Here is a 24465-nt window from a genome sequence, read left to right on the forward strand (position 1 = left end):
TTTCCTTACGCACGCTGCGCGCGGTCGTCGGCCTCTGACGTCGTCGCCTCAGCGCCGGCTCCCGGCCGGGCCGCGGCCGCCGACCGTTGGGCCGCTTGCTGAAGTCCCTCCCTCAGGAACCCCCCCGCCACCCTCCACGTCCGAACCGCTCTCGCAGCGGCGACCCATGTGGGGGTTCAGGCTCCTGCGGTCGCCGCCGCCGCTGCTGCTTCTGCTGCCGCAGCTCGGAATCGGAAACGCCTCGTCGTGCTCTCAGGCCAGAACCATGAACCCGGGCGGCAGCAGCGGCGCGCGATGCTCCCTCTCGGCCGAGGTGCGCCGCCGGCAGTGCCTGCAGCTGTCCACCGTGCCTGGAGCCGATCCGCAGCGCAGCAACGAATTGCTCCTGTTGGCGGCGGGCGGGGAGGGACTGGAGCGCCAGGACCTCCCCGGGGACCCGGCGAAGGAGGAGCCGCAGCCGCCGCGCCAGCATCACGTCCTCTATTTCCCTGGGGATGTGCAGGTAACTCGGGGCCTGCTTGGGTATCTGTTCCCTCCTCTCGTGTATACGGACGCGGTCACTGGATTCTTCCCTCGTAGCTGCTGCCTGGTTCCTTTCCTTGCCTGAACACACCCCCACATTCACTGAGGGTGGCTCTTCCCTTACTCCACGAAATCCAAAACCGTGGCTTCCACGCCCCTGGCGCCCTTTGTCCATAGAACCCCATGGGGAAGGTGTCGGACGAGGGCTACGATTTCGAAAGAGCCAGCTGTCGGTCCAGGCTTCCAGGAGGCGGAATTTGAGACAGGGAATGAGACGCATCTTGTATATTCATTCTATAATTTGGTTTTTCAGAGAACCCTGTGTGTGTGTGTGTGTGTGTGTGTGTGTTGGGCAGGGGACAGAGATGGCTTTCAAATTAAGTTAGCACGTAGTGTTTAGAAAACGGTGGCAGTAATTAAAAATCAAACATTATGAAGGTACGACACCCAGTAACACTAAAAAAGAGTGGGGATGGAAGAAAAGGGATAATGATTATTAAGCGTGTCAATGTTTTGATGGTCACCTCATTTTGTACATTTGCATGTTATGTTTATTATTTTATAGCTGCAGGCAAATATCCGTGGTTATGTTGCCCTGAAAACTGGGTCTTAATCTAAAGTTGCATTATTTAATATGGTAGCCATTAGCCGTATATATATAGCTATCTGAATTAATTAAAATTAAATAAAACTAAAAATCCAGTTAGTCATGTTAGCTGCATTTCAAGTGCTCAGTAGCTACAGATGGCTTGTGTGTACTGTATTGGACAGCACAGATATATAGCATTATCATAGAAAATAATCCATCATCATAGAAAGTTCTAGACAGGTAAAGCTAGAATATAGCTAGGTGTAGTTTCTCTTTTTTGTTTTTTTGAGTCTCGCTCTGTTGCCCAGGCTGGAGTGCAATGGTGCAGTCTCGACTCACTGCAACCTCCGCCTCCCCGGCTCAAGTGATTCTCGTGCCTCAGCCTCCCAAGTAGGTGGGATTACAGGCGTGCGCCACCACCCTGGGCTAATTTTTATATTTTTAGTAGAGATGGGGTTTCACCATGTTGGCCAGGCTGGTCTCAAACTTCCGGCTTCAGGTGATCTGCCCACCTTGGCCTTCCAAAGTGCTGGGATTACAGGCGTGAGCCACTGCGCCCGGCCTAGATGTGTTTCTTATACTATGAAATTACAGTCGTTTATTTTCAAAATTGATGCCTTAAAATGACATACTTAGAAACTTTGTGCTCTGAGTCAAATAATGATTAAGATATATATGTACACACACACACACACACACACACACATATATATATAGTATTTTCTTTTGCCCTCAAAATAGCTGACTGGTTTAGTTGACTGCTAATAAAAACTGGAAAAAAAAAAGAGAGAGAATAAAGAAAAAAAACAACTAGTATTTAGATTTAAGAGAAAAAAAAGTCACTTACTGACTTGGTGCCCTTGTGGCTCAGATTGGGAAAATAGCATGTGACATTTCTGACTATCAGAATAATTTTGTGGAACAATTACTGCATGCATTCCTAAAATAATGATGATGATAATGATAACATTTATTGAGCACCTCCTAAAGTGTTTTAAAGTGTGCCAGCCAAGATGTATAGTACAAGACTTCAGAGGAGGTCTAAAAAGTCTTACATGCAGTTTGAGGCCAGATTGCCTGGGTTTGAACCCTGATTTAGAACTTTATATTTAGGTATAAAGTCCTTGGACAATTGTTACATCTCTCTGTATTTCAGGTACTTCAACTATAAAATAAGAATAATAATTTATAAGGTGTCAATGGAGATTAAATATGTGAATACTCAATGAGTTCTGGTCCCTTCTCGTCTCTCTGGTGACTTTAAAAAGTATTGGAGTATCCTAGTCGTCTGTTCCTCCACGTTTCCTCTGTCTGTGTTCAGTCTCATGGCTTTACTCACTACCTGTACACTGACACCCCTCAATGTTTGTGTATCTAGCCTACGCATACTCCCCAAACTTTAGGCCAACCGGTTATATGCAAGATTATTTCCTTTTGGATATTTAATAGATATCCTAAACCTAAAATCTCTGGATCTTCACCCCTGTGCAGTCTTCCTCATGTCATTAATGGAAACTTTACCTTCTCAGTTGCTCAAGATAGAAATCTTGAAGTCATCCATTAGAAGTCTTTCATACCTCATATCAAATCTAATGGCTTCACCTTTTCAGTGTATCTAATCAGAATAACGATTGAAAAATGTAAGTCAAATCATTCCACATCTGCTTAAAACTGCAATCACTTCCCATGTCACTCAGAGTAAAAGCCAGAGTCCTTCATGTTAATGTCCTGTCCTGCAAGGCTTTTCATTATCTCTATCTTTTCCCACCCTGTTACCTATCTGACTTGGTCTCCTTTTTCTGTTTACTTTTCTCCAGCTTCTCTGGCTTTCTTGGTGTTGCTCAAACATGTCAGGCACACTATACCTAAAAAGCGTTGTGCATACTGCCTGCAGCAGCCTTCCAAGTAGATGACTTATAGGTTTATTACCTCACCTCTTCTGGGTCTGCTCAAGACTCTGCCTCTCTGAGACCTTTTCTGACCATTCTGTGTAATAATCATAGTATATATAGGCTTCCTATAAACTTTTCTTCTTTATTTTTACCCATTGCATTTACTATACTAGTTACTTTTCGTTTTGAGTTTTGTTTGCCTTCTGCCACTAAAATATAAATAAGCTCATGTCTGTTCACTGATATAATCTGTGATGCTTAACAGCGGCATGTAGTAGGTGTGCAGTAGATGACATGTTGTATAAATGAGTATTTGTGAGTTGCTTTGAACAATGCATGAAGTACTTGAAATGTGTTGGCTATTATATAAAATGCTATTAGGCTGATTTCCTCATCTGTATTTTTGTACTTGATTCTTTTGAGCCTAATATTTATCCTGATGAAATTTTCGCTGTTAAATACAGCCCATCTTTTTATTGTGTTGATCCTTTTAGAATGCCTATAGACATTCTATTTTATTTATTTATTTTCTTTTATTACTATTTTTTACAGAGACAGGGTCTCACTGTGTTGCCCACTCCTGTGTTCAAGTGATCCTCCCGCCTCAGCCTTTTAAAGTGTCGGGATTACAAGCATGAGCCACCACACCTGGCTGAGCATTCTTGTTATAGCCTTATTCTTAATTTGAATAAATATTGAACAGATTAGGGCTAAACAGAATTTTATAAGATAGTATTAGAAGCTTTCCCTATCTTTTTTTTTTTTTCCTTGAGATGGAGTCTTGCTCTGTTGCCCAGGCTGGAGTGCAATGGCATGATCTTGGCTTACTGCATCCTCCACCTCCCAGGCTCAAGTGATTCTCCTGCCTTAGCCTCCTGAGTAGCTGGGACTACAGGTGCGTGCCACCATGCCTGGCTAATTTTTTTTTTAATTTTTTATTTTTTTATTTTTAGTAGAGATGGGGTTTTACCATGTTGACCAGGCTGGTCTCAAACTCCTGACCTCAGGTGATCCTCCCATCTCAGCCTCCCAAAGTGCTGGGATCATAGGCGTGAGCCACCACACCTGGCCTGAAGCTTCACCTGTCTTGATACTGTTTCATTATTTGGTGTTAATTGGAACTGGTTTTTCATATGATTTTAAGTCCTCCTAATTCCTATTAACTTCTTCATGTTCCTTTTGCAGTCATGTTTTGTTGTATGTCCTTTTTTAAAATTCTATACTTGTCCTTTATCATTTGAATTACAAGAAAGCTAAGGCCATATATATTAGTCCATTCTCACGCTGCTAATAAAGACATACCTGAAGCTGGGTAATTTATAAAGGAAAGAGGTTTAATTGAATCAGTTCCACAGGGCTGGGAGGCCTCAGGAAACTTACAATCATGGCAGAAGGGGAAGCAAATGAGTCCTTCTTCACATGGCAGGAGGAAGGAGAAGAATGAGACCAAAGTGGGGGAAGCCCCTTATAAAACTATCTCATGAGAACTCTCTCAGTATTATGAGAACAGCATGAGGGTAACCTCCCCCGTGGTTCAGTTACATCTCACTGGGTCCCTCTCACAACACATGGGGATTATGGGAACTACTATTAAGATGAGAGTTGGATGGGGACACAGCCAAACCATATCATTCCACTCCTAGCCCCTCACAAATCTCATGTCCTTACGTTTCAAAACATAACCATGCCCTTCCAACAGTTCCCCAAAGTCTTAACTCATTCTAGCATTAACTCAAAAGTCTAAGTCCAAAGTTTCATCTGAGACAAGGCAAGTCGCTTCCACCTATGAGCCCATAAAATCAAAAGCAAGTTAGTTACTTCCTAGATACAATGGGGATACAGGCATTGGGTAAATACAGCCATTCCAGATGGGAGAAATGGACCAAAACAAAGGGGCTACAGGCCCCATGCAAGTCCGAAATCCAATAGAACAGTCATTAAACCTTAAAGTCTCAAAATGATCTCCTTTAACTCCATGTCTCACATCTAGGTCACACTGATGTAAGAGCTGGGCTCCCATGGCCATGGGCAGCTCCACCCCTGTGGCTTTGCAGGGTACAGCCCCCCTCCAGGCTGCCTTCATGGCTGGTATTGAGTGTCTGCAGCTTTTCCAGGCACACAGTGCGAGCTGTTGGTTTATCTACTATTCTGGGGTCTGGATGACGGTGGCCCTTTTCTCAGCTCCACTAGGCAGTGCCCCAGTGAGGAAATGTAGAGCCCCACATTTCTTTTCCATACTGCCCTAGCAGCAGACTTCTGCCTGGACATCCAGATGTTTTCATACATCCTCTGAAATCTAAGCAGAGGTTCCCCAATCTCAGTTCCTGACTTTTGTGCACCCACAGGGCCAACATCACATGTAAGCCACCAAGACTTGAGCTTGCACACTCTGAAGCAACAGCCTGAGCTATATGTTGACCCCTTTTAGCCACGACTGGGACACAGGGCATGAAGTTTCAAGACTGCACAAAGCAGCAAGGGCCTGGGCTCAGCCTACGAAACCATTTTTTTCTCTTAGGCCTCTGGGCCTGTGATGGGAGGAGCTGCCCTGAAGATCTGTGACGTGCCCTGGAGACATTTTTCCCCTTTTCTTGGTGATGAACATTTGGCTCCTCGTTACTTATGCAAGTGTCTGCAGTCTGCTTGAAATTCTCCTCAGAAAATGGATTTTTCTTTTTTATAGCATCGTCAGGCAGCAAATTTTCCAAACTTTTGTGTGTTGCTTCCCTTTTAAATATAAGTTCCAATTTCAAACCATCCCTCCCAAGGTCAAAGTTCACAGATCTCTGGGGCAGGGGCAGAATGCTGCCAGTCTCTTTGCTAAACCATAACAAGAGTGACCTTGGCTTCAGTTCCTAGAAGTTTATTATCTCTGTCTGAGAGCACTTCAGCCTAGACAAATCACTATCAGCATTTTGGTCAAAAGCCATTCAACAAGTCTCTAGGAAGTTCCAAACTTTCCCACATTTTCCTGTTCTCTTCTGAGCCCTACAGACTGTTCCATCCTCTGCCTGTTACCCAGCTCCAAAGTCGCTTCCACATTTTCAGGTATCCTTATAGCAGCACCCCACTATCTGCAGTACCAATTTACTCTATTAGTCTATTGTCATGCTGCTGATAAAGACATACCCAAGACTATGTAATTTATAAAGCAAAGAGGTTTAATTGTCTCACAGTTCCACAGGGCTGGGGATGCCTCTGAAAACGTACAGTCATGGTGGAAGGGGAAGCAAACATGCCCTTCTTCATATGGTGGTAGGAAAGAGAATGAGAGCAAAGAGAGGGATGAGCCCCTTATAAAACCATCTCGTAAGAACTCACTGTCACCAGAACAGCATGAGGGTAACTGCCCCCATGATTCAATTATCTTCCTTTGGGTCCCTCCCATGTGGGGATTATGGGAACTATAATTCAAGGTGAGATTTTGGTGGGGACACAACCAAACCTCATATCCATGGTATTTTGTATTTCTCTAGGTATCTATGTTTTTCTCATCTGGCAATAATGATTCTGAAGGGAGATCAAGATTTTTTTAAAGTAGGTGCTTTCCATTTTGAGTTATCTTTTTAAAGCCTTGGGTATATAATTATATGTATCCCCTTTATTTTATTTTTATTTATTTATTATCATTATATTTTCAGACGGAGTCTTGCTCTGTTGCCCAGGCTGAAGTGCAGTGGTGCAGTCTCGGTTCACTGCAACCTCCATCTCCCAGGTTCAAGCAATTCTTGTGCCTCAGCCACCTGAGTAGCTGGGATTACAGGCATGTGCCACCATGCCTGATTAATTTTTGTATTTTTAGTAGAGATGGGATATCACCATGTTGGTCAGGCTGGTCTCAAACTCCTGACCTCAAGTGATCTGCCCACCTGGGCCTCCCAAAGTGCTGGGATTACGGGTATGAGCCACTGCACCCAGCCCTTGTATTTTAAGTAAGAGTACAATTTTGTGAATTTTGACAAGTGTTAGAATTATATAACCACCATACTCATGTTGTAGAGTATCTCCATTCTCCTAAAAAGTACCTCTGTGCTCCTTTATGGTCAGTTTTCTTTTTCCAACCACTAACCTGCTTTCTTTCACTATAGTTTGTGCTTTTTCTAGAATTTTGTTATGGTCAGTTTTCTTTTCCCAACCACTAATCTGCTTTCTTTCACTATAGTTTTTGTTTTTTCTAGAATTTTGTTAATTTGTCATACGGTATGTAGTCTTTTGTGTGTGACTTGTGTCACTGTTTAATACTTTTGAAATTCATCCATCTCGTTACCTGTATCCATAGTTTTTTTCATTTTTCTTTTTTTTTTTTTTTGAGACAGGGTCTCGCTCTGTCACCTGGGCTGAAATGCAGTGGCGTGATCATGGCTCACTGCAGCCTCAACCTCCCAGGCTCAAGCGATCGTCCTACCTTAGCCTCCCAAGTAGCTGGGACTACAGGCATGCACCATCACACCTGGCTAATTTATAAATTTTTTTGTAGAAACGAGGATCTCATTATGTTGTCTAGGCTGGTCTCAAACTCCAGGGGTTAAGTGATCCTCCTGCCTTGGCCTCCCAAAGTGCTGGGATTGCAGGCATGAGCCATTGTGCCCAGCCAGTAGTCTGTTCCTTTTATTTACAGAGTAGTATTCTATGTATGGATATATAATTTGTTTATCCATTCAGCAGCTCATAAACATTTGAGTCAATTCCAGTTTTAACTCTTTAAAAATTTTGCTTTCCTAAAGGTTAGAATCTATAGATGATCATGCCCTGAGTAGTGTGTCCTGGTCATGTACCTTAGAGCTTCCTGTACTTTATCAGGCAGCTCTCTTAGGCTGGACCCTGTTCTGGTCATTCTAGCCTGCTTACCTCAGATGTGCCCTTTATGTTTATAATAAACAGAAATTTATTTAGCTCATGATTCTGGAGGTTGGGAGGGGCCTGCATCTGGTGACGGCCTTCTTGCCCTGTCATCTCATGGTGGAAGGCAGAAGGGCAAGAGAGCACTAGGGAGTGGGGGAGGGGAAGGAGAGGCCAAATTCATCCTTTTATCAAGAACCATTAATCCGTTCATGAGAGTAGAGCCCTTGTGACCTAATCACCTCTTAAAGGTCCCACCTCTAATCATAGTTGCTTTGGGGATTAAGTTTCCAAAACATGAACTTTGGTGGACACATTCAAACCATAGCAGAAGTTTGCTCTGCTCTAAGGGCAGAACACTTAGTTTGAATCTATGATTTGTCTACAAACTCTTGGAGACACATGTCAAGATTTCCTAAAAATCCTTTGTTCCTTCAATAACAGTTTGGAGTGGCTCTCTGAGTTTTTGCAGGTCAGCAAGCATCTAACTGTGGAGTAGTAAGCATTCTTTAAATTCTCAAGAGATTCTCTTGTGGCCTGCCTCACTGGGGATGAGAAGCATGGCCTTTCACCCCTTACCTCTTATGGGGATAGTGCATCGCATTCCCAACTAGGATAAAAACTCTCTTGAAAGAAATCTCTCTCTTTCCTTAGTCTTTCACCTTTTCTGTAGATTGGCCATGGGTAACAGCCTTGGTTGCAGAACCAGTTTGGGCTACCTTTTTGTAACTTGTATAGGGGTGTCTGGTGCCTCTTTTTAGAATATAAAAGTGTGTTTCCTTTGTTCTCAGATCTGGGCTTTGACACACAGTAATGATTCCATCTTTACATTTTACTGCATACAGTTCCTTAGAATAAGCATTCTACTTCCTCTAACTGTGGAACCCGGGGCTGAGCAAGGAAAATATCACGTTTCTAGATTTAGAGCACCTTCTCTGTGGTAGGGACTAAACTGAGAGTCATAAAATCTAGGTTCGTTTTGGCTCATTAACTAAATAAATATATAAATAACTGTAGTTTCTAGGACCTCAGGTTCCTTAACTATAAAAAGGATTTAAATGAGCCCTTCCAGATGTAACTGCCTATAATTTCATGATAATTGTATGTATCATTAATTATAAAATAATTGTGCAGAAAGCAATAGCAGAATCCATAAAAGGTCAAATGATGGCCTTCTAGGAATTCGCATTTTTTTTTTTTTTCAGACGGAGTCTTGCTCTGTCACCCAGGATGGAGTGCAATGGCACGGTCTTGGCTCATTGCAACCTCCACCTCCCGGGTTCAAGTGATTCTTCTGCCTCAGCCTGCCGAGTAGCTGTGACTACAGGCACGTGCCACCATGCCTGGTTAATTTTTGTATTTTTAGTAGAGATAGGGTTTCACCATGTTGGCTAGGATGGTCTCCATCTCCTGACCTCGTGATCCGCCCGCCTTGGCCTCCCATAGTGCTGGGATTACAGGCATGAGCCACTGCACCTGGCCTGGGAATTAGTATTTTTAACATATATGGCTCAAACTACTAATATTAGTGAAATATAACTTAGGAAGGAATTGAACATCATAGTGGGAAAATTATCATAGGACATGAACAGAAAATTAACAAAAGAAAAATGAAAACTGCCAGTTAACAATGTTTAACCTGATTGGGAATCAAAACATGCAAATTAAATCAAAAGTAAATCAAAACATGCAAATTAAATCAAAACATGCAAATTAAATCATTTTATCATAGTAGCAAGGATTTTTAAAAATTGATGCTAATAGCGATTAGCATTAAGGATGGGTAAAGATGTGGGAAAATAAGCACTCTAATGATTCCAGTGAAAGTGTAAATTAGTATTAACCTTAGATGTTTAAAAATTATGATGCCAGTCTATATTGATATGGAACCATGCCTGTAATATATTTTTAAGTGAAAACTATGTATAAGCTTATTGCTTGGTGGGGGAGAAGAATGCTGCCTTGTATATGTACTTGAATATGTGTATGCTAGAGAAAACTGGACTGCTAGACATCAGAATTTTAATAATGATTATTTTTAATTGGTGGTTATATGGATGATTTTTCTATCTTACCTATACCTTTGTATATAGACTGAATTTTTGTAGTATTTACTAGTTTTAATTTTTAAATAGAGAAAATGTGCATATTGCTAAAAGTTCAGATTATTTAAGGTTTTACATTGAAAAGTAATTCTTTCACCCCATTCCCTCCAGTTGCCCATTTCCCTTCCCTTCCCCAAGGCTGCTACTGTTAGATATATATACACACACATATATATATATATGGGACTACAGGGGCACACCACCACACCCTGCCAATTTTTGTATTTTTTTTTTTTTTTTGTAATAGAGACAGGATTTCACATGTTGCTCACGCTGGTCTCAAACTCAAGCAGTTTGCCTGCCTCTGCCTCCCAAAGTGCTGGTATTATAGGCGTGAACCACCGCCCCCAGCCTCAGGCTTTTTTTAAAAATACAAATGGTTGCATAGTGTACTGGATTTTTTAGCCCTTATTTTACAACCCATAGGAGTAGGAGTACTCCTAGAGCTGCCTCATTCTTTTGAAGCAGAGATAAATATCCTTATACATATTTATTTATGCATATATGTAAGTATATCAATGAGATAAATTTCTCGAATTACTAGGTCAAAAGGAGAGTGTATTTAAAACTGATAGATACTGTGTATGACCATTAGAAATTAGGAAAACTCACATCATTTATCTTATTTTTCTCTCACCCTCTATATCCAGTCCATCTGCAAATCCTGTTGACACTACCTCCAAAATAAATTCAGGACCTGACCACTCTGGTTCAAGCTGCCTTCTCTTATCAGGATTTTATTTCAGTAACCTTTTAACGGTCTCCTTGCATCAGCTATTGCCCCTTCATTATTAGGAGCCAGAGTAATCTTTTCAAAGCATGTATTATATCAGCCCTTGGCTCCAGATCCTTTCAGAGCAAAAGGCAAAGTCTTTGTGGTGTCTTATAAAGCCTGGTCAGCACCTCTCCTCTTCCCTAAACAATCTCTCTGCCCTCCTTTGTGATCACGTTTGATACTGTTGACTCCTCTGGAGCCACACTGACCTCATTGCTGTGTCTGGGTTATGTTCAGCAAGCTCCCACCTCAGGGCCTTTTGCAGTTGTAGTTCCTTCTGCCTGAAATACCCACGTGGTTCACTCTCTGAGTTCCTTCAGGTCCTTTCAAACTATCACTTTATGGAGAAGCCTTTCCTGACCATTCTGTGTTAACTAATAATTTTCTACCTTCTCCAAAACCTTGTCTTCCTTTTCTCCTGCTTTACTTATTATGTTCCGTTGTACTTACTACCATCTTTTATATATATATATATTTTTGAAATGTTTCCAAGCTATAAGTCTAATATGTTTTGAACTGTCCAATATGGTAGCCACTAATCACTTGTGGCTGTTGACTACTTAAAATGTTGTTAGTCCACTTGAAGAACTAAATTTAATAGAGGAACGAAATTTTTAACTGTATTTAATTTCAGTTAATTTAAATGTATATTAAAAAACGGATACCCAGTTCAGTTCATGGAAAACTTTTAAGTATATTTGGAACAAGTTGGGTATATGAGTTTACTTTTTCAGCTGTAAATTTTATGAGATTCAAATTCAGATCAAGTATTTTTGATGAAAATTTAGCATCCAAATTGAGATGTACTATGAGTATGAATACACACTGGATTTCAAGCACTTAGGAAGGAAAAAAGAATGTTAAGATCCTCCAGTAATTTTTAATATTGGTAACATGTTGAGATTGTGATATTTTGTATATATTTAGCTCAAGAAAGAAATTAAAATTAGTTTTACCTGTTAACTTTTTACTTTTTAAAATCTGGCGCTTGAAAATTTTAAATGTGGCTCATGTTTTATTTCTGTTGGACAGTGCTGCTCTATTTACTTGTGGAGTTGTTTGTTGTGTGTATCTCTGCAGTAGAATGTGAGCTCCATGTGAACAAGGGTTTAGTCTCTTTTGTTCCCTGCCCAACTGGTAGGTATCCAGTAAATTTTATAGAACAAATGAGTAAATTTGAATGAATCTCCCCCCCCAAAAAAAGTCAGTATGAGTAAAATTAAAACAGTTTATATGTACATCCTAGGACCTAAACAAAAAGTTATGGTTAGTATATATAGAATGCTTATAAATAAGGTGTAAATACAAAAGGACAAAGGAGGCTGGGTATGGTGGCTCATGCCTATAATACCAATACTTTGGGAGAATGAGGTAGGAGGATGGTTTAGTCCAGGAGTTTGAGACTAGCCTGTGCAACAAAGTGAGATCTTCTCTCTACAAAGAATAAAAACGTTAGCTACATGTGATGATATGCACCTGTGGTCCCAGCTACTCGGGAGGCTGAGGAGGGAGGATTGCTTGAGCCCGGTAGGTCAAGGCTGCAGTGAGCCATAATCATGCCACTGCACTCCAGCCTGGATGACAGAGCGAGATCCTGTCTCACACAAAAAGTGGGGAATGAGAGGCAAAGGATATGAATAGGCAAGAATAGAAATCCAGACTTAAATTACAAATATTCTTTGACCTAGTTTTTCCATATCTAGGAATTTAAGGATATAATCACAGATGTGTACAAAGAGTTTTCTATAATGTTTATTGCAGCTTTGTATATAATACTAAATTTGAAATTGAATGTACTGTTCAGGTTGCTAGAGAAATCCAAAGAGGGAGGGGTATAGAATGGCAACTTAGGGAAATACTTTAAGATTCTGTGTTGGTCAGAAAGTCTATCTAGTGAACCAAATTTATATTTTCAGTTGATGTGTTAGGAAAATTGATTATATGTATATACTAAAATAAAATTTGTTAAACATTATCTATAACTCTTCAAAATTAAATTTTTAAAAACTTTTTACTGTTCCATGTAGGTATATCTTATTTCCTTGTCTCTTGATAGATTTCAGGCTTAAACTGAAGAAGTAATTGGTTCAAAAATCTTATTACTAGAAAGTAATGACAAATTTATAGTTTTCATTTCTAGTGTATATTAACCATAGGTCATTGTAACATCCTTTCTCCACAATAAAAATGGAAACTGTTTTGTGGAAATCATTTTATGTAAATATGTATTTAATACTTATTTCATCTTTCTTACCTTTCAGAATTACCATGAAATTATGACTCGTCATCCTGAGAATTATCAATGGGAAAACTGGAGTCTAGAAAATGTTGCTACCATTTTAGCCCACCGGTTCCCCAATAGTTACATTTGGGTGATAAAATGTTCCCGAATGCATTTGCACAAATTCAGCTGCTATGACAATTTTGTGAAAAGTAACATGTTTGGTGCCCCAGAACACAATACTGACTTTGGAGCTTTTAAGCACCTTTATATGTTATTAGTTAATGCTTTTAATTTAAGTCAGAATAGTTTATCAAAGAAAAGTTTGAATGTTTGGAATAAGGACTCCATAGCATCTAACTGTAGATCCAGTTCTTCTCATACTACGAATGGTTGCCAGGGAGAAAAAGTGAGGACCTGTGAAAAGTCTGATGAATCTGCCATGAGTTTTTATCCACCATCACTAAATGATGCATCTTTTACTTTGATTGGATTCAGTAAAGGTTGTGTTGTTTTGAATCAGTTGCTTTTTGAATTGAAAGAAGCCAAGAAAGACAAGAACATAGATGCTTTTATCAAAAGCATAAGAACAATGTATTGGCTGGATGGTGGTCATTCTGGAGGAAGCAATACTTGGGTTACTTATCCAGAAGTCTTGAAAGAATTTGCACAAACAGGGATTATCGTTCACACTCATGTAACACCTTACCAAGTACGTGATCCAATGAGATCTTGGATTGGAAAGGAGCACAAGAAATTTGTTCAGATACTTGGGGATTTTGGTATGCAGGTGACTAGCCAAATTCATTTTACAAAGGAAGCTCCTTCCATAGAGAATCACTTCAGGGTTCATGAAGTATTTTGAGATTACAGGTATATTAATGAGCTTGTTCACTGGAAGAACATAAGCACTTTGAGTGCTATAAATTCAGATTATGGGATGTAATTCATACCTGCATTGTCAGTTTTGGGGTATGGGGGGAAGCACACATTCCTAAAATGTGAGTGTAATGTGCAATAGTATTTTTTGCTTGTGAATGTGAGCAGTTATTAATTTGGATTGAGTTAGAATTAGTTAATTTGAAATCTAACAAGGTGGTTTGTAATAATCCTGAGGAGATATAAGACCCTTAAAAATGAAAGTTACAACGTAGTTCTTATAAAAGGTAACTAAAATTGTTACTGTTGGAAATAACTGCTTTTCTGAGTAATGTTTTAAACTAATTTGGTGACATTTTAACAGTAACTAGCTATTTTAAGTGGAAATATTTTCATTTCTCTTCAAACAAAAGCAAAGGTACGATGCTGTTTTCTCTCATTTTGGAATAACTGTACCCTGCCTCTTGTGTTTTTGTAAACTCCTTGACTCATTCTTTAATGTGTCACCAAGTACTTTTCTCATGAGAGTCAACATATATTTGTTTCCAGATGTCCAAAAGTGTACAGTAGTGTAAAGGTGGTTTTTAAAAACATAGCCAGGTGTGGTGGTGTGTGCCTTTAGTTCCAGCTACTCAGGAGGCTAAGGCAGGAGGATTGCTTGAGCCCAGGCTGTGGTTCACCATGATTGTGTTTGAGACTAGATATTGCACTTCAACCTGGGCAACACAGTGAGACTTCATCTCTAAAACAAAATGAAACAAAATTACACTTAAGCACTATTGTTTAATTTTTAATTGTCAGTTTTTTATTATTTTGGATAAGACATTCTGGGGTTTCTTGAATCTTGGCCAAAAACCAGTGGTTTTGGAAAATTGCTTTAAATTGAGCATATTTATGTATATTGGATAAAAAATGTACTACAGAGCAAATTTCAAATTCTTCATTAATCAGTCTTTTTGAAAGGATCAACTTGGATAAAATAAATATATAAAGCTCTATTTGTTAGAGCTCTATTAAAAAGGAAACAGATTCCATAGATCTAAGTCAGTGTTTCTCCAGAAGCATGATTTTGTCTGCCAAAAGAAAATAGCTCTCTTTGGCCAAAATGCAAAATTACACTGCTATAAGAAAAGTTACAAGGGAAAGTTTGAAGACACAAATGATTTAATTTTGGCTCAAAAACTGAATTTGCTTAACACTGCTACATAATTTGGGTGAAGTTTCCTTCTGCCCGTTTTTCTTGACCTAGATAAATACACTTTGAGAAATCCAGATCTAATGAATGTCAACCAACATTGACATTGTAACTGGGTGATTACAATAAAAGGTGAGCAGTTTGTTGTTTATTAATAATTAGCTTTTGCAGGTCATGAAATAGCAGGGAAGTAACATGCTGCTTTAGGACTAAAAAAAAAAAAAAAAGACACTGAAGCTTAATACCTTAATGACCCAGAAGACCTAGATTTATAAAGCCATATAGAATAAAAATGTTAATTTCTTGGTTTCTTCCCAGAATTATATTTTAATAACTCTATAAATACATTCCAAATATTCGGAGACTCATGAGAAAGGATTCTTAACAAATGCTTAAAAATAACATCTTTTTGGTGTTTTAACACTTAATTTTATAAACTGCAGAACAGCATCGCTAAATGGTTTTTTTTTTTTTTTTAAAGACAAAGTAGTATTATGTTGCTTCAGTTTCTTTAAATACCTCCTGTTTCTTTTGAGACCAAAAATTCCCATGAAGGAAATAAATCAGCCTGATTTTAACATTTTACATATTACATTGCCTTTAAGCACTATGATTGGATGGCTTTTTTTCTGTTTGTTTAATAATCCTTGGTTAAATTCACACGTATCTAAAGTAAAGTAGCTGAGTTACTGAATTCTATAAGGGGAAGAAAAAGCATTTATTTTCACATGATTAACTGAAATGGAAAAGTAAGACATTTAGCAGAATTCATTTAAAAATAAAATAATTTTTAAAAAATCAGACGTATTTAAAAATCTGGGTTCTTTGTCTATCCAGTATGTGAATGCTTAATTATAAATGTTACATGTTGAATGGATATTAAGAGTAACTCACCAGGCACCCAAAACTGCCATCATAGCAAAATGAGACAATATTGAAAAGAAAAAATATTTTCTGGAAAGAAAATATGTTCAAATTGATCCATATTCAGATATTTTCTATTTAATATTTCAGATTGGTCCTTTGTCCACATGTAAAACTTATTGTAATGTTAATTTATACTTTTGGTTTGTGCCTTTGTCATGAGTTGAGAAAAGTAGTCCTACAAATAATGTGAAAGTTGTTACCACCACAGCATGAATGTATAATTGTATTAAAATTGATCATCCACAGAAGTTTGTTTGGATGTGCTTTATATTACTAGCATTGTTAAAACTTCAGATTATTTAAAAGGAAGCCATTTCTGTCTACCCTGCTAGGTTGGGTTTGTATACAGTAAGTCCTCACTTAACATATCAGTAGGTTCTTGGAAACTGGGACTTGAAGCAATATAACAAAACCAATTTTTTTCTCATTGTTTTAACTAGATGACAGTGAACAAAATGTTGAGGACCTGCTGTTTGTCCTTTTGTTTAAAGTCACAGTTTCTTAAGAACCTGTGCACATTAAGTGAGGACTTACTCCTATGTCTTTTCATTATCCTCCATGTCTTTTCAAATGAGCAACTTTGAACCTTTTTTGTACAAATACATATCTTCTCCCTTTAAAATTGCTCCATAAAAATTTGCACTATATCCACTTCTTTTATTGGATTTCATAGAGAACAAAACCTCTAACAAGTTCATCCTTTTCTCCTTTTGGTGCTAATCATCTCAGGGATCTGTAGTTCTGTAGTCCTTTAGCTTCTTACAAGACTTGGTTAGGGTATGGTGTAATCTATTTTTCATTTCATTCATGTAATCTAAGTAACCACCAAGGTCAAGGAGGGTAGGCAATAAGGATATAGGACAGACAATACAAAGTCCCAGCATGTTGGTATAGAAATGTTTTTTAATACATTAAAGCTTATGAGGTAAAGTACAAAACAAAAGGTAGTATTCATAAAAGAGCTATTTTGTTTTATTTCACTTGAAGGTCTTTAAGAAAAACAAACATAAGAGGAGATATAGACAGACCTCATCTGTAAACTCATGTGCTCTTTACAAAGGCAGAGACCCAGCAGCTTTTAAGCCAGTTAGTGGTAGAGCCAGGCAGAGTCACCAAAAAAGGTCATTTTAGTATCCTGTTTAATGGAACTTAAAAAGACTACATCACACACTGGGGCCTGTCGTGGGGTGGGCAGAGGGGGTAGGGATAGCATTAGGAGATACACCTAATGTAAATGACAAGTTAACGGGTACAGCACACCAACATGGCACATGTATACATATGTAACAAACCTGCACGTTGTGCACATGTACCCTAGAAGTTATAGTTAAAAAAAAAGAGAGGACTACAACTTAGGTATGTTTAAGACACCCAAAAACTTGTGGCTTGTATGCTTGAAACAAGACTAAGGTAACACCAGAGATGCATGGGTGACTGCCAATCTATGTTAGTTCCTCCTGACTACATCTATTTTTTAGCACTGGGGAAAGGAGTCACAGCAGCACAGTTCCAATTCCATCCAGGCCTGCCTTCCAGCTTCCTGCATTTTTTTTTTTTGTCAACTCCTTTGATGTCTGTTGGCAACTTTTTATAGGTGATAGAAAAGCCGCCTTACTAAGGTTCTTTCCAAATGTTCACATAGCTGCTGTTCAAAAGGATGAAGGATACAAATTAAGTTTTGTTGACTTTGTTTCCTTTGACTTGGTATTTCATCAAAGTGAGTTAGAAATTAATTACAGAACAAATAGAATTCTAATGTATTCAAATACCAAGACAAATAATGTTATGGAAATGCTAATAATTATACTCTGCTAAGTTTTGTTTTGAGACAGAGGAACTTGAACTCCTGGTTTCAAGTGCTCCTCCTGCCTCAGCCTCCCAAGTTGCTGGGACTACAGGTGTGGACCACCACTCCCAGCTCTGCATATAGTCTTCTTTTTTTTTTTTTTTGAGACAGGGTCTTACTCTGTCACCCACGCTGGAGTGCAGTAGCACAATTCCAGCTCACTGCAACCTGCACCTCCCAGGCTCAAGTGATCCTCCTGTCTTAGCCTCCTGAGTAGCTGGGACTACAGGCGCACACCACCACACCCGGCTAATTTTTTGTATTTTTAGTAGAGAGAAAGATTCGCCACATTGCCCAGGCTGGTCTCGAACTCGAGTTCAGATGATGCGCCCACCTCACGCATATAGTATTTTTACAACGTATTTTGAAAGGATAATGTAAACAAAAGTCCAAATAATACAAAACTGCAGATTCCAATCGGCCCACCTAGTTGAACCTCTTCTTAGAGGCGTAACTATCACTGGTTTCTTGTGCATCCTTAGAGATAATTATATGCATATGCAAATAAGGTGTTCACACACCACGTACCTTGTTTTACACAAATGGCAGTACAGTTTCAAATATGTTTTTCATGTAACATTTAATTCTTGTATTATTAGTAGAGATGGAGTTTCACCATGTTGGCCAGGATGGTCTTTATCTCCTGACCTCGTGATCTGCCCGCCTTGGCCTCCCAAAGTGCTGGGATTACACAGGCATGAGCCACCGCACGTGACCCATCATTACTTTTATTTTGAATCTTGTCTGTGTAGCAAGCAGTGCAGTGAGAAATTTTGTTGGCAGAGGAAAAAAATTCCATTTTGCATCAGGTCAAGCCCCCAGACTAGTCAAAGAAAAGCTGTGTAATCTATTCAGAAGTACTGGAGAGGTGCTGCACATTAGGGAGAAAGAATGGAGAGTTACTGGTCACAACTAATCCCAGTTTCTATCACCCATAGCTATGTGAGCCCAGACAATCATTAAGCAATCTGGGTTGGTTAGATGGCTTCTAAGATCTCTTTCAATAAAAAAGTTCTAAGATTCAGAAATCCTGAGAAGTTGCGCTAACATACACTGTATAATATTTTATACGTTAAAAACAAACATCTCATTTGATTAACCCAGTAGGAAAAAAAGATTATTTTGTATTTGAAATAAACAGACCCTAATATTAAAAATTATGACCAGGGAAATAATTTTAAAACATCCCAAAGGAAATTTCTCTAACTTTCTAAATAAAAATTAATACTGCAACAAGAGCTACCTCAAATCTCTCAGCAAAGAAAGAATATAATTAAATAGAAGAACTAGCACCAGTCATCAACTATGTGCCTGCCCTTGAACTATCTATCTGCATTTTTGTAGTTCTGTTTTAAAGATGAGGAAAATAAGGTTCATAGATAAATGTTATTTTGTCTCAGGTCATACAGTTTGCTTCTCCATTAAACAATCAATTAAGATGAATATTCAGTGCACAGACTGTAATCTGTTTTATTGATACTTCCAAGTTTTCTACATGACTGGATTTATACTTTGTATCAATTATCTTGCTGGTTAAGATAAAAACAAGATTTATTAAAAACCATAAATACTGTGTAAACTAAGGAGAGTTTTGTCTTTTTCCTTACTGAAGGACAAGGAATCATTAAGTTCTTTGCTTTGCTTAAAGTAATGAAGATCAAAATGTGGTAATTAAATTTGCCTAATATAATCACTCCTTTTCTGACGAGACTTTTTTCACTTTTATTCACCTGAGTAACTTGACCTGTTTCCAAAGACACCTAGGAAATTCAGAATGTTTTATATGCTTTTCCTTTCTTATTTACTATAATTTATAGGACATGAGTGGATGGATTCTCTTCAATAGAGAAAATGATTTTCTCTAATTAAAATGCACCAAATTGATGTACTAAGAGATTGCTTTAGATGAACACATTTATGTTCAGCGAAGATTATCTGGTCTTCAATGACACTGCAATATAATTACTAGGTACAAAAAGAAAAGCAGAGATCCACACACAATGGCTCACTGTCTTCAATGACAACACTTTTAGGATCTCATTTATTCATTCTTTAAGTAATTTTTTCTTTTAAAAAAGGGATAAGTGGAGAAAAAAGTTGGGAAATCTTTAATTAGGCTAAGGTTTAGACATAAGTATAAATTAAAACATTTATTTTCTAACATTCGAAAACCAAAAAAAAGACAGACCTGACATACTGGGTGGCAAGAAAAGTCAAGATCAGATTAAACATTTGTTTTGGACTAATCACAAAACTAATAATCCAAGTCACTATCATCAAGTTCAGTTGATCTCAGCTCTGATTATGCATCAAAACACCCTATGAGGTCTACTAAGTTCCTATACCAAATCCCAAACAGGAATCCGTCTACAAAGTTGGGACCTAGGTATCTGTACATTTTTTAAAGTTCCTCAAAAAATTCTGCTTCTAGGCAAATGTAATAAATATTGTTGGTTGCTCATGTTTTTCCTATCAGAACCAAGATTTTTTAAAAAACTATCCTTTCTGCCCCCATATATCCCTCATGTGGTCTCCACTTCTACTCTCAGCTCCAGTGGACCTGACTGCCGTAAAGGTTATTCTAGACTCTTTGCCAGTGACTGGCTTAGGGATGGACAGGTCTAAGTTACTTTAGAGCAATGAGACCTAAGGATATGGAAAATGAATTCTGGGAAAGCTTTCTCATATTAGGACGGGGCCCCTGGAATCCAGCCTGACTCTTCCGCTGCATGTAAATGAAGATGCACAAGGCTCCAACTGCTACTGGCAATCATCCCATGACCACGAGGGTAGCCAGCCTTAGGATGATGCCAATGTTGTGGTTGAAAAGGGGGTGGGGTGTGGAGACGGGCTCCCAAGGTTCTTGATGACATTACTGAATCACTGGATCAGAAACACTGCAGCCCATTCTGTCAATAGATTTCATGTATTGTGATTCAATATATTTTCTTACTGTTTTTAAGTCATTTTAAGTTGGACTTTTAGTGGTCAGCATCTGAATGTTAAATAGTGGTCCGAGCACAGCATTCTTTAATTATAACAATCTGTATCAAGTAGAATGCACACAAATACCCCTTCATACTTACATAATCTGTAAATCTGATGTATCTTTCCTATTTTAACAAAATAATTTATATCGTTATACCTTACTAAAGTGTTGATGTACATTGCATTCACTTCATTATTTACTCAGAGTTCTTGCTGTAGGCTTTGTCTTGAATGTGTAGGACCATTCGTCGTGCATAGAAGTCCCTATATTCCTCTGGTAATTCGGCCAGTGTTTTCAAGGCTCTGTCCAAAATTTGTGCAGCTCTTGATGCTGCTGTAGGATCTTTGTTTCCATAGGTATCTGTCTTATCATAGCATTCAGATGGAAGGTGCTTCCAAAAGATATTCACTCCCACTCCAAACTCTTCAGAAATTACATTATGGAACCATAAAGCTGGAGAAAGTTTAAAAAACAAGTTAAAAATAAAACCTACAGTTAAAAAAAAACCCAAAATGTCAGTGAAATATCACGAATTGCATATAGCCAATGTAAGAAATAATTCTTGTAACCAGATCCCTTCGTTAGCACACTCCAGGCTTTTAACAGAATCATTTTAACTTTTATGAATTGCCAACAAATTTAAAGTGTCAATAGCACAACCCTTACTTTTAAAACCTTTAGAAATAGCAATTTTTCCTTTAAACTTGAAAGACATAATAAAGATATATTTGTTTTGCAGTTCTCTAATCTAGGGCTGTGTTTTACTTGTTTATACTTCCTGAGTCATGGAACCACATCAAAGTGTTTATTTTTTGGTACACAGAACATTTCAATTACTTGAGGAGTATCTTTGACCTTTTCTGATTCATTATAATACTTTTGTCCCTAAAGACTTCCTGTTCAAGCTGCAATTTGGTTTTCTAACTTGCTTACATTCGTATTCATTATAGCCTCCTCGTTTTATATTTTGAATGCAATTATAATCGTCTTATATTTCCTTCAGCTCCTTTATAAATAGTATACAACACTATAGCAAATATTTTGGTGGTGGAAATGATGAGTAAACTTTATTATATACCTAATTAATTTTTTTCCTTTTACTGGGAAGTTTACTTCTTTATTTTCAAGTGAATCTAAACATTTTCAGAATATAGGTGCTAGAGGAATACTAAAGCAATACCACAGTATAACAAAGATGGAACACTAATCACGAAAAAACCCTTTTAATCCTGTGAAAGGGAGATTTAAATTTTAGAAACTTATTCTAAGAGTGTTTAAGGAAAAACAAAAGCTTAACATATTTTGATTTGGAAAACTAATTTTCAAACATGGTTTTAATCTTAACTACACTTTCTTTCAGAATCTTTTTTTTCCCTTATTCAATATAATAGGAAGAAAATGCTAACCATTCAGTTGAATTTAAACCCAAAGATAGGAATTTTGCTTTTGTTTAAAAATATATGCAAATGTTCAGTATTTCTATTTTTTTTTTCTTAAAACAATTGTATGAAGAATAAGGGAAAACTACATAGACCTTAATCATGCTCCCGAGATACAAAAACCAAAAATGTAAATTTAAAAGATGGCAATGGATTTGAAGACTAATACATGGGTTGCTTTCAATGAAAATAAGAATAAAAAGTCAACCAAATTTTTATAAATGATTATATGAAAACCATTATATTGGGGCCAGGCGCGGTGGCTCAAGCCTGTAATCCCAGCACTTTGGGAGGCCGAGACGGGCGGATCACGAGGTCAGGAGATCGAGACCATCCTGGCTAACACAGTGAAACCCTGTCTCCACTAAAAAATACAAAAAACTAGCCGGGCGAGGTGGTGGGCGCCTGTAGTCCCAGCTACTCGGGAGGCTAAGGCAGGAGAATGGCGTTAACCCGGGAGGCGGAGCTTGCAGTGGGCGGAAATCGGCCCACTGAACTAAAGCCGGGGAAAAAGAGAAAACCCCGGCCTAAAAAAAAAAAAAAAAAAAAAAAAAGAAAACCATTATATTATATCAGGCCATTTTGGGGAAGACACAGATGAACAAAACATAGTTCTTTGTCTTCAAGGAATTTATCTAGTCCCAAATGAAATAATCAAATATCTATCTTTATTAATATTATTTTTATCAATGAAAAGTATTAATGATTCTTAATATATTAAATATGGAACTATAATTATAAATAGAATTTGTTAACATATCCCTTTAATTTTAATTACGACTTTTATAATCTTCAAGAGTTCACTTTTAAGTACTAATTACAGATGTTAATTACCTTGTTGTGTTGAACTTTATGGACTTTCAAACTAATGCCTATTAATTGAACAAAGAAATTAAGTGACACAAATCCAGACTGTATAGAAAAATAATGTACACAAATGATACTACAGGTGTTGAGATTATAACATTTTAATATTTAATGAAATCTTTCATCAGTTTTGGCCTTGAAAGATATTTATCTTTTTTTTTGGTAAATGTTTAAGTGACAAAGTTCTAAAATACAGAAATATTTTAAAAATAAAATAATTTACAAAACCAATCAGTATAAGCTTTTCCCAGATATAAAGTGTCTTACTTGATGTCATTTAATAAAATAGAGTATAATATTATTAAAAAAAAAATTTTTTTTAAACCAACCAGTATAATGTTTTCCCAGATATAAAGTGTCTTACCTGGAAAATAATAATAATTTTTAAAAAAGCCATAAAAAAAGTGTCTTACTTGATGTCACTTAGTAAAATAGTTTAGAGTATAGTATTATTTTTATAGGTTGCCCTTGAAAGCAAGACTGTTAATTTAGTTTATTTAGACACAGGGTCTTGTTCTGTTGCTCAGGGTGGAGTACAGTGATTCCATGATGCCATGGCATCAACCTCCTCAACCTCAACCTCCTGGGCCCAAGAGATCCTTCTGCCTCAGCCTCCTGAGCAGCTGGGACTTACAGATGCACACCACCATGCCTCACTAAATTTATTTATTTATATTTGTAGAGACAGGGTCTCGCTATGTTGCCCATGCTGGTCTTGCACTTTTGGCCTCAAGCAATCCTCCCACCTTAGCCTCCCAAAGTTCAGGGTGGGAGGATTGCTTGAGGCCAAAAGTGCAAGACCTGTTAATTTATAGGCCAAAAGTGCAAGGACTGTTTTATAAGTTTGCCTAGGCCTGCTTTAAACACACACACACACACACACACACACACAGAGTTTTGTCTAAAAATCATCTCGTATAGGACCAGATACATATAACAAATATATGTTTGTACTAAAAAAAAAAAAAAAAAAATCACATGAAGGATGAGTGACAGAGTACACATTTTATAAATAGCACATTAGTGAGGTCTAGAAATCTTACCAGGAATGAATAATACATCACCAGCTTCAAGGGAACATTCATATCTTCTAGCCTTGGAAAAAAGTGGATATTTAGCCAAGTCTGGGTTATCTATATTCAGTACTTCTGATTTAGTACCTAAAAAATTCCAAAAAGGGATAATATAGATTCAGCAAAGTTAGCATTTTAAAAAAAGTAATCACAAATATAAATTTGAAAATTTATTCTTTTCTATCCAGTTACTTACTGTACCCACACTGTGAGAATTACTATGCTACTGACACCTAAGACAATTTTCAATGACTCACTCTTTAATTCTGATGACGATACCCATGTAATATAATTAAGATAATGTCAA

At 37.8% G+C, this 24465-nt stretch overlaps 2 protein-coding genes across 6 annotated transcripts in view; one reads left to right on the plus strand and one right to left on the minus strand.

Moving 5' to 3' along the window:
* On the plus strand, window positions 1-16192 carry C10H2orf69 (chromosome 10 C2orf69 homolog). Its single transcript, XM_003907778.4, has 2 exons — window positions 1-502; window positions 12984-16192. Exons 1-2 carry the CDS (start codon window positions 167-169, stop codon window positions 13806-13808), a joined length of 1161 nt encoding a protein of 386 aa, XP_003907827.1. The 5' UTR covers window positions 1-166; the 3' UTR covers window positions 13809-16192.
* The window catches only part of TYW5 (tRNA-yW synthesizing protein 5), a 27884-nt gene continuing 19058 nt past the window's right edge, over window positions 15640-24465 (minus strand). For 4 of the 5 annotated variants that reach the window (XM_021923840.2, XM_021923843.2, XM_003907776.3 and 1 more), the window contains 2 exons: window positions 24129-24245; window positions 17490-21232 (listed from right to left, as the gene is read on the minus strand). In XM_021923840.2, the coding sequence (XP_021779532.1) occupies window positions 20976-21232; window positions 24129-24245 (374 nt within the window). In that variant the 3' untranslated portion in view covers window positions 17490-20975. Of the gene's footprint in view, window positions 21233-24128; window positions 24246-24465 lie in introns of all 5 variants that reach the window. The other variant, XM_021923841.2, reaches the window with a different exon arrangement.

The sequence above is a fragment of the Papio anubis genome, chromosome 10 (assembly GCF_008728515.1).
Source record: "Papio anubis isolate 15944 chromosome 10, Panubis1.0, whole genome shotgun sequence".
Classification (NCBI taxonomy): domain Eukaryota; kingdom Metazoa; phylum Chordata; class Mammalia; order Primates; family Cercopithecidae; genus Papio; species Papio anubis.

Coding starts and splice junctions, on each gene's coding strand:
- C10H2orf69 (XM_003907778.4), top strand. CDS start 167: ATGTGGGGGTTCAGGCTCCTGCGGTCGCCGCCGCCGCTGCTGCTTCTG. Junction 503..12,983: donor ATTTCCCTGGGGATGTGCAG/GTAACTCGGGGC, acceptor CTTACCTTTCAG/AATTACCATGAAATTATGAC.